General features: G+C 31.2%; 1 protein-coding gene across 1 annotated transcript in view; it reads left to right on the top strand.

Annotated features, from left to right (window-relative positions):
• Nucleotides 1-16,202, top strand: part of LOC143241706 (uncharacterized) — a 103,000-nt gene that overhangs the window by 74,100 nt on the left and 12,698 nt on the right. Inside the window, exons 9-11 of the mRNA XM_076484939.1 lie at nt 5,492-5,584; nt 7,028-7,290; nt 10,790-11,345. Of these exons, the coding sequence (XP_076341054.1) occupies nt 5,492-5,584; nt 7,028-7,290; nt 10,790-11,345 (912 nt within the window). The remainder of the gene's footprint in view (nt 1-5,491; nt 5,585-7,027; nt 7,291-10,789; nt 11,346-16,202) is intronic.

Raw genomic sequence — 16,202 nt, 5'->3', positions numbered from 1 at the left:
AGCCTAATGAAGCTTAGGTATTTGAAGAGTGATTGATGGAAAGAAATAATAGCTTAGTTGTAGATTATATTAGTTTATTGAAATCTTGTTTTCTTGATACCTCAATGAACCGAAACAAATATTTTCTTGTAGTTGTTTCAAGATTTAGCAATCCTGGTGACACTTGAACTTGTCCTTGAATGGAAAAACAACACAGTATAACAAATTTTATAGTATTGTATCTTGTGTGATTTTTATCTTTAATCCTAATTTTCTTTAATCTAGCCGAAAATGGAATGTTTTTGTACTTCTGTAGGTAAGAAATAAAAAAAAATTGTTATATCCATTGTGATATCTGTAGAGTTTGAATTATAGTTTCTTATGAATGATGTAGGGTAGGAGACATGTTTGTGGTTAAAGGTTAATAATTTTAGTAATAGCAATGTGTTTGGTATACTATGTGTAGCTCAGAATTCAGTTTGGATAAATATTTCATTCCCCCACTACAAGTTAGAGAACTAGGTAGATAATGTTTTATTTTTGACTCCTGAAGTGTAGTTAGTTTATAAAATAAATGAACATAAAAGTGGATGTTTGAATTCATTTGTTTATTGTGCAGTAATGTAAATGTGTAGATGGAAACATTAAATATTAATCCAGTAAGATCTTCTGACATAAGTATCAGATATAGCATAATACATTGTATCACAGTATATCATATATCATGTTAGTCTATCATTTACAAATTATTTTGTGAGATAACTGCAAATAATAATCATTAGTTGTAATTATGAAAAATTACAGCTCTACAAAATTTGAAATCTTGTGAAATTTGTTTTTAGTCTTCCAAAGCTTGGTATCTATAAGTATTTATTATTCCCAGATCCTTTAACACCTATACTTAAAGATGTTTATCAGATTTAGTTAAAACTGAATTCAGCATACTTACATAAACTATTAATTTTTTCAGTATTTATAATTGTATTGCATGCATGTCTACTCACTTACCTATCTGATACCTAGTTTCAATGTTAATAGCATAGGTCCTTTACGCTCAATGTTTTTAACATTAACTCTTTTTGCAAAAGGTGACTTTTTAAACACTTCTCTGCAAAAGTTAGTGTTACATTCAAAATTTAATGAAACACTTTTACTATCAATGTATGTGAATAAAATTAATTTTATAATACAGGGTGTTTGGAAAGTCACTGTGCAGTTTTGTAATCATATTTTATTGTCTATTTCAAACCAACAAGTGATAGCAGTATTTAGAAACAAAATAAGAAGGATCCAGGCCTGTATTGATGCCAGTAGGGGTCACTTTCAACATTGTTTATAATTGTCATTCATATTTACCTCCTGTATTCTATATTGAAAAGTGTCTGTTAATAAACATATAAGTGCACAGTGACTTTCCGAACAACCTGTATATTTTGTTTCACAGTTTTATTTTATCTAAGTTTAAGTTCTTTATTCCTAAACAAACCTTAAAAATTACATGAAACTTCAGATGTATTGTCATGTGACCAATGAGCTATAAACATTCTCTAATTTGGCTCTCTGTATTTTCAGTAATACAGAACAATGGTAGTTGGGTAGAGGTATGCCTAAACAATAAGATGTTTACATAACCTTCTGATTTACAGTTAAAAAAAATAACAATTTTTTTAACCCCTGACAATTGCCAAACTCACCTTCAACAGATTTGTTTGAGCTTTATAGCCAATATGTAGATGTTACATGCAGTTTGTATATTCATTAAAAAATAATTTTACACTATAATCTAACAACTAATAACTTGAAATTGTTGCAGTATTTTCGTCACTACTGATTGTAGTGTTGTTAGTAGCTTAATCCTCTGTAGCAATTACATGTATATAGAAACTAGAAACGGCTTGTTTGGGTTGAGAAAATATTTTACGCAAAGGAGCAAACAATGTCCTTCTTCGGTCATTGTCAGGTTCACAAAGAAAGAAAGAGGTAACTGACTGGAAGATGACCACATGTTTGAAAGGGGTTGTTTAACTGAGTGTTGGGATGTAGAGGGTGTGCTTAGATGTTTGAATACATAATTTTATATTATTTATTTTATTATTATTATTTATTATATTATTTTTAATATAGGTATAAAGGTATTCCTTTGTATTGGTTTATTTTGGGCTTGAGATGTTGTATGTTGTATAAGTAAGGCTTCTTTAATTTTGCGTTTGTTTCTTTATTTAGTATTTGAGTGTTTTCTATGGTTATGTTGTGTTTATTTGACTTGCAGTGTTCGAAAACGTGTGAAGGTGACTTTTTATGTTCTTTGAATCTGGTTTCCATTTTTCTACTTGTTTCTCCAATATAGAAGCCGTAGCAGTTATTACATTGTATTTGATAAATAACGTTGGTGTCGTGTTTGTCATTACATCCACCATTATACTGGTACAGATATGTAGATGATATGGTTACAGGATTCACATCTACAGAACACACAATTTTTTCAATCACATTAACTCTATACATCCCAACATCAATTTCACATGTGAACAAGAAGAAATCAATCAAATATCATTTCTTAACCTCTAAATTACAAGAACCAATACCCAATTTAAAACAGAAATCCACTGAAAAATCACCCATACTGGACTATACATTCCTTGGGACTCAGCACATGAAACAAAACAAAAACTCAATATACTAAGAAATCAAATAAACACAGCCATAAAACTATGCTCACCAGATAAAATTAAGGATGAATTAGACAAAACAATACTTCATCAACATAAATAAGTTTCCTCCACAAACCGTAGAAAACATTATACGCACACACCTAAACAGAAAGCAAAATCAACCAAAAAAGTAAATATATCTCACAAATCAAAAAATTAAGAAACCATATACTGCTGCATACCATATATTCCTGACATCAGCAGAAAAATAACCAACATTTGGCAAAAATTGGTAACAAAATATGATATTTCAGTTAATACCAAATTTATTCAAAAACCAGGCACACAACTGAGGTCTATACTATGTAGAAACTATTCTGACAAACACCATATCAACATTATTTATGAAATACAATGTGATAACTGCCATGGCTTTTATATTGGAGAAACAGTAGAAAAATGGAAACAAGATTCAAAGAACATAAAAAGTCACCTTCACATGTTTTCGAACACTGCAAGTCAAATAAACGCAACATAATCATAGAAAACACTCAAATACTAAATAAACAAACATAAACAAACACAAAATTAAAGAAGCCTTACTTATACAACAACTCAAGCCCAAAATAAACAATACAAAAGGAATGCCTTTATACCTATATTAAAAATAATATAATGAATAATAATAAAATAAATATAAAATTATATATTCAAACATCTAAGCACGCCCTCTAGATCCTGACACTCAGTTACACAACCCCTTTCAAACATGTGGTCAGCTTCTGGTCAGTTACTTCTTTCTTTCTTTGTGAACCTGACGATGACCGAAGAAGGTCGAAATGTTGTTTGCTCCTTTACGTAAAACATTTTCTCAACCCAAACAAGCCATTTCTGCATATATATTTTTCTCTAGAAGTGGGTTTTCTCGACATCACTGATCATAACAATTACAGTTGTATCTTACCTAAATATGTTAAAATTAGTTACAATTTAAATTGTACTCTGGTGTTATCATTGTTTTAGTTAATTATGTAATAATTATATATTAAAATGTATAATTAGAAGGTTTAAACATTTCTCAAATATACATCATATCTTGCAATCGTTCTCAAGGCTTATAAGATTATACGCTGCATAAAAATTTTGCCAAAAAGTTGAGCATGTCTAGCAAAGAAACTAATATGAAAACTATAAACTGAAAAGTATTTTTATACATGAAATGAAAGTCACCTGGCATTGATTTGTTAATAGTTTGAGTGTAAGCAACTATAATAGAAGAGTAACACATCTTTTAGTAAAAACACCAATTTATAATAATGTCATTCTTTGTGTACAAGATACTTATTTTTAATAAGTCCTTACCAGTGTTGGAGAGGATACATTGAATTTGTATTTAAAAAAACATCTTTAAATTATTACATTCCATTATGATTTTGTAACATATTCAAGTTTACAAAGATGTTTTATGGAAAAAGATGAAGTAACTTATACTGAACAAACTTCCTCATCTTACCTTCAGTAAACCTCCACATGGTAAGATTCTTTACAGTGGACCTGGCTCGCTTAATGAGAGCAATGCAGTATTGAACTTTAGTTCTTAGCAGAGGTGTCATTACACAAAAGGCTTAAGGGAGAGAAAAAGAAGACTGACCTTGCTTGAGCCTCCCCACATCAACTATGAGTCCTACTCTACAGATAGATTGTGTATATGTGTTAATCTGATTTGACTAGAAATGTTTCATAGAAACTGCAAATTTAGGAATCTCTTCTGAGCTTGATGGGGGGCATTTGTCCCTATCTGTTCCTATAAATCATGCACTTTGTTCTCAGTAGTGGTTTTTGTTACCCAGTGTTTGATATTTTTGTTGTTATACTCAAGAAATAGTGTTAATTCACAACACTAATGGCTATGGGTATCTTTCATTTGTAAATCAAACATTTATACTGTTCAAAGTATTTACAGGTAGGTAATGCATATCCTATTTTTATAGCAATTTTCAGTACTTTATATAATTACAATAATAAATAAATTATTGAAATTATATTAATTGTAGTTTAAAGTTTTTGAGGTAAATAAGAGATCAAAATGTTGTGAATTAGTCCAAGGTTGTGGGTGATGATAGAAATCTTGTAAATTTTTTTCCCAACTCTGCAGATGATAAAATACATATTTCATTATTCCAGTTCTGTAAGTGATAAATATGTATAATCCTGTTATTTCAGCTCTTCAAGTGATATTGTTTTCCATACTTTATTTTGAACTATGCCGATGATAAAACTTAAGTCATTTATTGCAGTTCTGTATAATTTAGTTTTCCTAACTCTATAGGTTTAATATAAAAATCTTTGTGTTCAGAATTATTTGGAAAAAATTAGTAAATCTCATTAATGCCTGTTAATATTGTACAAATAGTCTGAAACTTCTCTTGATCATATGATTTTTGAGTCACATGTTTATATATTTGTGTTAATGGTATTGTTTGGCTAAGTTTCAATCCATTTTTCCCACTTAGTATGATTGAAATGATTTTTTGTGATTCCAGTTCTTCATTAGTGAAGAAAAAAACAACCCTCAGTAAACGGAACAAATTGTCAGAAGTCTGATATCAGAAAACCTAGTTCTGACACCTCCGTGTGTTCTTTTTCTCACATTATCTTCTGGACTTCTGACAGATTGTTCCATTTACTGTTGTTGTTTTTTCTAATTGTTACATATGATATTGTATTTCTTTGTTGATATCCAGTTATTGTTGAATAAATAATTTATTTGAGAAAAACTCTATTTTAAAGTTTTTAGAATTACAAGTTTTTGTTTGTAACATACTGAATAAGATAATTGTCTATATGTTTTCAATGTGCAGCAACTCTCCCAGGACTAACAGACAATCGCAGTGAAGGTTCAGTTAGTAGTAACAAAGAGAATGCACCTCCTTCAAGTGGAGTCAACACAACAGGTTGTTTTGATATTTTTCACCCATATTGAACCACAAATCTGAACACTTATTCTGAAGTTCTATTTATGTATCTGCCTGTATTTCTATATGTATTTCTTCTTCAGTTTTAGTGTATAGATCTAATTTTAGTATCAAAATTTATTTTATTTTGTATTGTTTACACAAGTATGCAAATTTAAGCTTCATAAAAATTGTTTTGGTTTTAATAATAAAGTTTCCAATGTTGGTTTCAAAATTAATATTCATTTTCTTGTATCCTATAAGGACTTTTACAATTCAGTGAGAAAACAAACAAACCTTACTTGGATCAAATTATTATTACTTTGTTGCCACAGTGAGCATTGTTTAGTACTATGTTTGGGTTCTAGAATGATTTATAACTCTCATGTCATAAATGATTTAAAGAAATCTATAGCCAGTTGTTGTTTTAAGCATAACAAAATGACTTGATTTCAACAAAAATGAATCACTTTTGTAAAATGAAGTGTGATGTTTTGTGCAAAAATCTATGTGATGTAAAAAAAAATGGATATTTTTGGATTCAACATACAGGAGTTACTGAAGAACTTTAAAAAAAATAAATATAAACTTTTGCAGGACTGTGTTATCAGTGTGATTAGTTTTTCAATGAAATTGATGCATGAGTTAGATAGTGTTTGTATCAAATGTTTTAAAATATTGATAAAATCTACAAAATGCCTAATGGTGATCTTTTTTTTTCTGTGAAAAATAAGGCATTTTTAAAAATATTTTCAAAATTATAATGCTCTATCAGTAAAAAGATACACATTTTCCAAATCATTAGATTTCTCAACTCCAGTCTTTGTTGTTATTTCAAATATGAAAGAGAATTATTAAAGCATCATTTATTTTCAGAATTTTATTTTTAATTCAATAAATTTGAATCATACTAATTCATTTGAAAGAAACAGGCTTAGTATTTGTTTAAAATAAGCAGAGTTTTGGGTTGTGTTACTTACTAAATTGATAAACGAACATTAACCTGTTTCATTTTTGTGAGCAGTAATACATATATTTTTTAGGGTTTCTCTTGCTTATTAATTTTTTTGTTATTCTTCAAGTTCATTTTTCAAGAATGTTAAATGTAATAAGTTTCAAGTGCAAAGATGAAAAAGTTTAAACATTTTAATTTCTTTCTTTAAAAGATACTGTTTTTTCCTGCTTAATGACCACAGTGTGCACATTAAAAAAGTGTGGTGATATTTTAGGAAATAATTAGAATAAGTAGATGGCTTGTGTGGTAAAAAGGTTTATTTGATCTATGAAAGGTTGCTTAAATTCAAAGGAAGTATTAGGCTGAAATGTTATTTAAAGATGGTTCCTCAGGAACTATCAAATGTTTATCTTTCAACTCTTTGTAACAACTATAAAGTGGTAGATATTAAGTGTTGACTAATGTGGAGATGTACAAAATGCTTTCAGACATCCCTCCAGTATCAGCAATCTCAAATATGGTGTGTTCTACGGCACCTATTCAAGCATCAAATTATGTCCAGCCACTACCAAGCAACATGCTCAATAAATCTTCTGTTTCTATGGAGACACAGTATATGCAACAACAGAGCCAAATTTTTGTATTTTCTACTATGTTAGCAAACAAAGCAGCAGAAACTGTCATATCTGGCCACTTTCCTTCAATAATAGCCTTTCATTGTAACCAGCCAGGCACAAAACGTTTTCTGGAGGTGAGTTTTAAAGTAACACTTTTAAAAAGAACTAACTTATGATAAGTTGTCATCATTAAGGTAAAACGAAAAACATTTTAATATTTTTATCATAGAATCAAACATTGGTACTTCAAATCAAAACCCTTCATCCATTTCTTTTAGCATTTATTCTCTACATTTATGTGGGTTAAATCTAAGGACAAGGTTGGCTAGCTCGATCCTCAGTTGTCTTGAATGAAAGCTTTATGTTCTTGGGACTTCAACATACTGATTTTTTACTGCATTTCATTCATTTGTTGATTTTTATCCATTTTCTCTCCTTTCTGTTATGTTTTTTCTGCATACTTTGGTTTGAAATACCATTAATAAGTATATGTATATATCAATATAGTTTTCTCAAAAATAGTTTGACCTGAAAGTTTGAGTATAATAAATTTAAAATTTTAATTTATTCATTATACGAAACTATTGGGAGAATAATTTTAAATACTTCCACCTTTGTACTGCAGTGATATAAAATATGGTTAGCAAACAGAAGCAAATATTTAAACTTTTTAAAAGAAAATCTTTATAACAACTGAAAGATGAACACTTAACATTTTGATAGAGAAAATCTGTGTTAAATTGAGCTGTTACATTATTCTGCAACTAACATTTTTTATGTTGTAAACATGAAACTTTTAAAGTACATTCACCTTATTAAACATCTTTAATAGTATCTTAAATGTTATTAATGGTTTAGTTGAAACCTTGAAATTTCTTTGTTTGAAACTGTGCTTGAAATTTAATAGTTAAATACTTAATAAATTTAACATTCATTATATTCGATTGATTCCCCTTAGATTCAGTCAGGATTAACTTATTATTATGTATCCCATAAATTCAAATGAAACTCCCACAAAAGAAATTCAAAATTTTTGACAGACATAATAAAAAGCATTATGTTAAGCTTAGCAGAAAGAAACTGAACAACTTATAAACAACTAAGATTAGCTCTGAGAACCAAACTGAAATACTTAACAGCAGTAAACATTAAACAACTGCACACTAATGATGACAGAACATTCCATCCTGAGAAAAGCACAGACTTATCCATGAAGTTATGTTTTACAAAATCAACTAGTAAAAGAGCTGGATGCATTTAGAGCAGAAACTAATTTAACAGGGTCAGAATTCATTAAAAGAAAACTGAATCATAAGAATATTTGTATATGACCTTTAAAATCCTATTAATCTGTCATATACAATCAAATATTTGTCTTAGTGAAAGATAAAAATTTTCAAATTAATTGGAAATGAATGAGGCTATCTTAAGGGCCAGTTCAGTAACCCTCAAGAACAAGAAGACAGTTGACTCAAAAAACTTTAAACAAAAATTATGAAATATATGATGACATATATCAAGAAAAGATATAGCACATATGTCTATATGGACATTGTGTTAAAAAAAAATGGAATGAAAAACTTCCCAGAATTTAAAAACAAACAAAATTTACTATTTCAATTCTTTGAAATTTCAAAAAATCGCATTGTAAGCATAATAGAAATTATCTAATTAACAAAATCCTAGCTTTCCTAATAGTAAAGGCATTATCACTGGTATAGAACAGTCTTTAAACTTCTAGTGCCTGGTGCCATTTTTAAATTCCCCTCTGCCCCTGGTTCTGCATTACATCCAAAATATAATAAATCTTATAATTGAAATTTTTATGTTATCTAAGTTTAACTCCTTTCCAAAGATGCATTAAAGAAACAAACAAAACAAAAAAAACACTACAGTTTGTGTCACAAGATTTGTGCATTATGAAAATCCTTAATTTTAGCAGCAGTCCATATTTAAGTCTCAAAATATTATGCTTAAAATGAACAAAACGATGTAATACAGAAGAAAGTATATGAATGAAAACGGGGTATGTTATACGTGGAGGCGGGTTATTGATCATTATAACTGAGTACCTATTAGTGTCATGTGAAATAATAGATTATTCAAATTTTATTTATTAACCTCACAAAAATTAATCAACTAATCAAAATTAGCATTTATGCTTTTTATAATTTGTACTATTAATTGAAACATTTCTCAGGATTATTGTAATTAATTGATGGTTGTTTAGTCTAATCAGTTAGTGGCAGGACTTATGAAAATAATCAACTAATTGAAATTAGTTTCCAATTATTATGATTATTCTAACTATTCAAATCTTATGAGAATAATTGATTAATGGTCTTAACAATTAATGAATTGTCAAATTTTACTTATGGTATATCTCTAGTAATAGAAATGCTAAGAAACAATATTTGTTCCTCAAAAGAAACTTATCAAATGATGGAAAAGAAAATCACATTGAAAAACAAACTATATTTATAGCTTGTTGTTATCTGACTGCAGTGGATTTTCTCAATATGTAGATTTTATTTACTTAGAAAATCCATTGAATTTTGTTACTAGTTAAAGGTAGTTTAGAAAAATGTAGTATTTTTATTTCATTGAATGTTTAATAAACATTTATTTCTCTTATAAAAGAAATAGATCAGTTAAAGTAATTGTTTGGAATTTTCAGTTTCACACTAACCATTCAGTTACTGAATTACGTATTAGAAAGCAGAACACCATACTTAGAGAAAAGGTACTTCTGGATATAAAATTTATTTTGTCTCTTCACATGGAACTATTTATACCTCATTCTTATAATTTCTTGTGCTATTTTATCTAACCTATTGCATGATCCTCATAAGATGTGCATGACTTCATAAGAAACAAACAAAGTTTTAGGATCAGAATTCTGATGTGACGATTATTAGACTTGGCTGCTCACCCTTCAGTATGATTTCAGACATTTCTACTATGGATATCAAAACTGCAGGATATAACACTTCTTTTATGTGTTCACATGCAACTACTTAATCCAAATAGTTTCTTTACACCTGTGGGCATTGATAATATTTATTAATCTTATTAAAATTTTACATTGAAATTACTGTTGATTAATTTTATGGAAATAATCAACCAATCCAAGTAATTTTTTGTGATTATTGCTGTCGTAAATTGTTTCAACAATCTAAGTAATTGAAAAATTGTCATTGTGATTTCTCACTATTTTTAATTAATTCACAGTTGTTCAGTTAATCATTTAGTGTTACAAGTCACAACAGAAATAATCAGCTATTTAAAACTAATGTTTCTGATTATAATTATTTCAACTATTCAAGTGATGTGAGAACAATCAATTAATGAGCCCAACATTTAATTGGTTACCAAATTCTATTAATCACCCTGCTCTGTTGTCAGATATGTAATGATATCTATTTTTATTGTAAGTAACAATTGAACATAGTTTCTACATTTTAATATATAATCTTGTGAGTAATGTGTATGAAATGACATTCTATCTTTGTAGTGAAAAATGCTATAGCCATAGCTCATCTCTGTGAATGATATTTGATGTGGTCCTGTTTAGGCATCTTAAACAGTCTGTTTCAATTTTATAAAGGCTTTTGGTGTAATCAATTTTTTTAGAAGCACCCCCTGAAGGTCCATCAGTTTAATCGTCAAAATTCATCATCATGGCTTAACAGTTTGGCTCAAGGAAAGCAAAATAAACAGCTGAAGGTAGGGAGTGTTGGTCAGCTACCAGGGCCATCCATGATGAACCACCAGCTATCTTCTGGACAACCTATGTGCACTGGCCCTTGTACGATTCATGGAACAGCTCCTTGTTCTGGCCCTAGTGGTGGCAGTGGTTGGCCAGGAACTCCTATGGGAGCTCCTGGCTTAGGGCCTTGTGGCCCTTCTGACATGAATCCTCGGTCAGTAGCACCCCACTGGTGCTCTCATCAGGTACAAGGGGCACCTCATGGAATGAGTGTGAATACACAGCAAAAATTTCAACCTCACATGACCAACCCAGGCCAGAATTCAGGAATAAGACCAATGATACGTGGTACTTTACCTTGTAGCACTGGAGGGCCAATTAATTCTAATGTTCCTGGGTGTTGCTCTAATCCAGGAGCCTACTTCCACGGTTCTCCTAGTGGACCATGTGGAACTTCCCAAGTCCCATCCTCCCTTACAGGTCAGTAATAAAAAAAATTCTACCAAATTTTTCTGTTGTTGAAATATGATCACAGAAAATTAGTTTCTTGTTTTTTATAATCAAATGTGAGTTATCCTCATAATGTTAATGAATTGGCTTCAAATATTACTTTATTTTTTTTATAAATATATAATTTAGTATCATTCCTAATTTTTGTGTTTTCTGGTACATGTTGGTTTAATAGTTCTGATCTACTGATTTGTTTGTACTGTTTTAATATTCCTTTGAATGTTTTCTGGTGAACAAAATAATAGATCAAATTATTTTCCAACTGCATAAGTTTGGATGTTATGGAGTGTGTAGACTCGAGGTGTTTACGTTCATATTATCATGTACTATCTGAATTACCTCTTCCCTTCATGGGTGTTCAAATTACTTGAAATAGTTATTTAAGAACACAATGAAATTTACTTTGAGAATTTTTTAATTCAATTTTCATTTTCATTGAAACTTTTGGTTTTCAAAACTAAAATGACAATTTTCTTGATATACTACATTGGCTTCTTCTGACAAAATACAGGTTTTGATGAGGTTCAACCCTTGATCATCTTATGTAGAACTGACCACATGAAAAGCAAGACAGCTTTAGGAACAGTTCACTAACCTTTAAACTTTGACCTTGTGCCTTATTAATTGGCATTGCAAAACAAATTGTAAATGGGAATTGAAGCCTTCTCAATTCAAAGGGGTAATCACTTGGTTGCAAAGGAATTCTTGGAATTAAGACATTTTCACCTTATGGCATTACAGTTGCTTCAATAACACATGGAAGTAAAGTCTTAACAACAAAACTTGTGCTATTACATAAGTTTGGAGGATCAAGGTTTATCAATAACATTATTGGTGAACCAGCCTTTAATTTCAGAATCTGACCTAGCATCCTTTGAGGTTCAAGAGAATTTAGGAACTTAGTTGGGTAATTTACAACATCAACTGTAACACTGATAACACTATGTAAGACAAATTTTGTTCCTGGATAGTATGTGTTATTTCTTAATTGCTTATGTTGTAAAAGTACAGAAAATGGCCATTATTCCCTTCAAACTTTGCTTTTGTGACCTGAATCATTAAATTTAGAAATTAACCTATTTTTTATGTAAAAACGAGCAAATTTGCATATTTTCATTTACATAAGGTTTGAATAAAACAACATACGAATCAAGATTTACATGTATTTATACTAAAGTTATACAAAAATGTTTAGAAGTAAATAGTTTTTCAAGATTTGCAACTGTAATGTAAATCACTTTCACATATTGGTCCCCAAATATAGTCTCCCATCACGTTTTCATTATATATGCTCCTTGGTAGCAGCTTTCAAAGCCTAGTATATCTTAGTGGAAGTGCTCGCCTTGCTCCTCTGAGTATACTCCCATTTTTCGTTGAATTTATCAAGATGAGCATCAAGGATATGGACTTTCAGGGACATCCTGCAGCCAATTTTGCTTTAGTTCTTCACTAGAGCCTCAACCAGTTTTACACTTCCTACTGAGCTTCTTGGGGAATTCTGTGCACTCCAGGATCTTCTTTATTTGTGATCCAATGAAGACACCAGCTTTAACCTTTGCCTCAGACAGCTTAGGGAAGAAGTCTTGAAGGCTGGAGACTCCTTATCAAGAGCTGTGACAGATTGTTTTATAAGACTCAATTTTATGTGCAGTGGTGGGAACAACATCTTCAGATAGTTGTTCACTTGGGCAGCTAGACCTAAACTGAAGTGGTGAGCCCCTGTATATATATTACTATGGAAGGTTTTAGAAAATTCTAAAAGGTTCTTGAAAATTTTCGTAAGTTCTCCTACATTCTAGAAAATTCTTGTAAGTTTGAGGAAATTTGCTACCAGCTATTCAGCAGTGAATCTCCCTGGAATGTTCTGGAAAATGGATCAATTTGAAAATTTCATTACCCAGATCATAATAGCAAAGTTTGAATAGAAAAATAGGTCTTTTCCATTTACTTTAGGCATAAGCAATTGGGAAATAACACTTTCTACCCAGGAAGAAGAAAAAGTAAAAATTTTGTTACATAGTGTAATTGAGCTGTAGGTGATTTCCTTCCTGTACAGGAACTTTTTACAATAATTGATCATTTATGTCATGAACAGTGCTATTTTGAGGTACAAGAATTGTTTTTTACAGAACCATAAATAATTTTCACAAATATTAGGGAACACCTTTCCCTTTAGTTCTTCAACATCCTTAACTAACTTACTACATTTGTATGGAATAATAATGCAGTTGTTTGATTGATTGATTAGAAACTTTCCAACACTAATTTAAGAAATTTCTAAATTAAATCATTTGCTTTTATTTCACTAAATTTATTAAATTGGAGAAAATAAAAATTAACCACAAATTAATACATAAACTACCTGTTAAACATAAACAATATTGTTGGCCAAATAACAATTTTGTGATAGTTTTGTTGCTAAGCAATGATTTGTGGTATTGTATTACCAAAAAAAAAAGTGACACAAAGAAAGAATGTGTATTAAAAGCCAAAAATTAATTTTTGTATGAAATCAGGTGGAAATTTCCCTTCCTTCACATTACTTTTGAGGACCATAGGAGTCACCGTGCCAGGTTTGATGGTGATTGGTCAAATTTGCCCATCACGTATCGTTTCATCGAAATGTTGTTTTGACATGTTTTTTCTTTTATTTGTGTCCAAATATTTTTGTTTCTGTAAGAGACCTATGAACGATGTTTTATGTCTGGGCATGTCCAGGCATGAAATCAGGCCAGGTTGGAAGCTGTTCTATGGAAGTATGCAGCCCAGGCATGCCTGGGCAGGCTGGAGCCAGCTTGACACTGTCTCAGCAGGCTATAAAAGTGGCTTGCATACACAGATACTGCTCACTGGATGAATATAGACCTTATAGTGTGTAAGTGTATTGTTTCAGAATATAGCATTGCCTCAGTAGCAGTGTAACAAGTAAGTTAGATGTTATAGATGTTTCACAGGACGATTGGTGTCGGTCAATATGTCTCATCAATGTTGTAACAGCCACGATAGATTCTGCTATATTTGTGGCAAGTATACACTTGTTTATCAGAGATGCTCAATGACTGCTCTTGTGAAGAAAGCATATCATCTATACTTCAGCTGTAAAATTCAAAACCAGAAATGGGCACCTCACATTTGTTGTGCAACATGTGCTGTCTGTCTGAGAGCTTGGTTCAGAGGTGCTTAAAAGACAATGCCATCTGCTGTCCCGATGGTATGGGGAGAACAGAAAGACCATGTGATGGACTGTTACTTTGGTTTGACAAATGTGTCTGGTTTATCTGCCAAAAACAAGAAGTCAATTGAATACCCTAATCTGCCTTCAGCAATGATACCCATGCCACATGATGACAGTCTTCCAAAACCACCAGAGGAATGGACCTTAGATGAACCAGATGAAGAAATTGCAATGCAGGGAACTGGTAGTGACATTAATCCGGATTTTGAATCGTGCTCCTCAGGTGATCTACATCTTATAACACAGTCAGAATTAAACAATCTGGATCTGTCAAAAGCAAAGGTCGAATTGCTGGGTTCAAGACTGCAGGAATGGTGTTTGCTGTCACCAGGTACAAAAATTTCTGTTTTCGAAGCCACATGAAAGAAACCTACGAGAACATGGAAATGTTGCTGAAGCACATCCAGTAAGTACAACTGGAATATCTGTGGAGATCTGAAAGTCGTTGCTCTGTTACTTGGACTGCAGCTCGGCTATACAAAGTACTGTTGTTTCATCTGTGAATGGGACAGTCATGCCAAAGAGTCACATTATTCTAGACAGAGCTGGCCACTCCGTAAAAAGTTAGTTCCAGGACAGAAAATATGGCGCATGAACCGCTTGTCGACCTGGGAAAGGTTTTTTTGTCTCCTCTTCACATAAAATTGGGACTTATGAATAATTTTGTGAAAGCAATGAACAAAGAAGGTGAAGGTTTTCGTTATTTACGACAGATGTTCCCAAGAATAACTAATGCCAAGATCAAAGAGGACATTTTTGTTGGTCTGCAGATCAGATATGTTATGAGTGACAATTGGTCCAAAGATCTGTTAGTTGGGCCAGAAAAGTTAGCCTGGAAATCCTTCAAAGACGTTGTTGACAACTTTCTTGGCAATTACAGAGCCCCACATTACATTCAGTTGGTAGACAAACTTCTCAAAGTGTACAAAACAATGAAGCACAACATTATCACTCAAGATTCATTTCCTTCACTCACACTTGGACTTCTTCCCCCCAAATCTCGGTGCTGTCAGTGACGAACACAGTGAAAGGTTTCACCAGGACATTGCTACAATGGAAAACTGATATCAGGGCAAGTGAAATCCATCAATGCTTGCTTACTACTGTTGGACACTGCAACGCAATACACCGGACATTGAATACAAACAAAAATTATGTTGAACTTAATAGCGTATTAGAAGCATAAACGCAATTAAATACGTTATTGCTGGTAAACAGTTAACTGTCTATTTCTCAGAGTTCCTACATGATGAAGCAAAACCAAAACTATATTTGTGCATACCCACCAGGTACCTGTTACAATCAGCAAAAACATTTTAGGAAGCAAAACTTTTCAACAAAATTGTTGGGCAGTGTTTTATATATATATAATGTGTGAGGAGCTAGCACAGAGATAAACATAGTTTTAGTTATATGGATAAATGTAGTTTGCAATTCAAGTTTTTGATTTTGTTGTCAGGCGATATGCAAATACTCTCAATTCTTCACCTTCTAATTTATATAAATTAGCAGTATAGCAGATATGATCTCTAAATAATGATGAGATCAAATGCACAGTTTTAATGTCTTCTCATTTTGCTGAGATATCAATA

Source organism: Tachypleus tridentatus, chromosome 2 (assembly GCF_004210375.1).
Source record: "Tachypleus tridentatus isolate NWPU-2018 chromosome 2, ASM421037v1, whole genome shotgun sequence".
Classification (NCBI taxonomy): Eukaryota; Metazoa; Arthropoda; class Merostomata; order Xiphosura; family Limulidae; genus Tachypleus; species Tachypleus tridentatus.
Note: the sequence above shows the minus strand (reverse complement) of the source record. Positions and strands in the feature narration are given on the sequence as shown.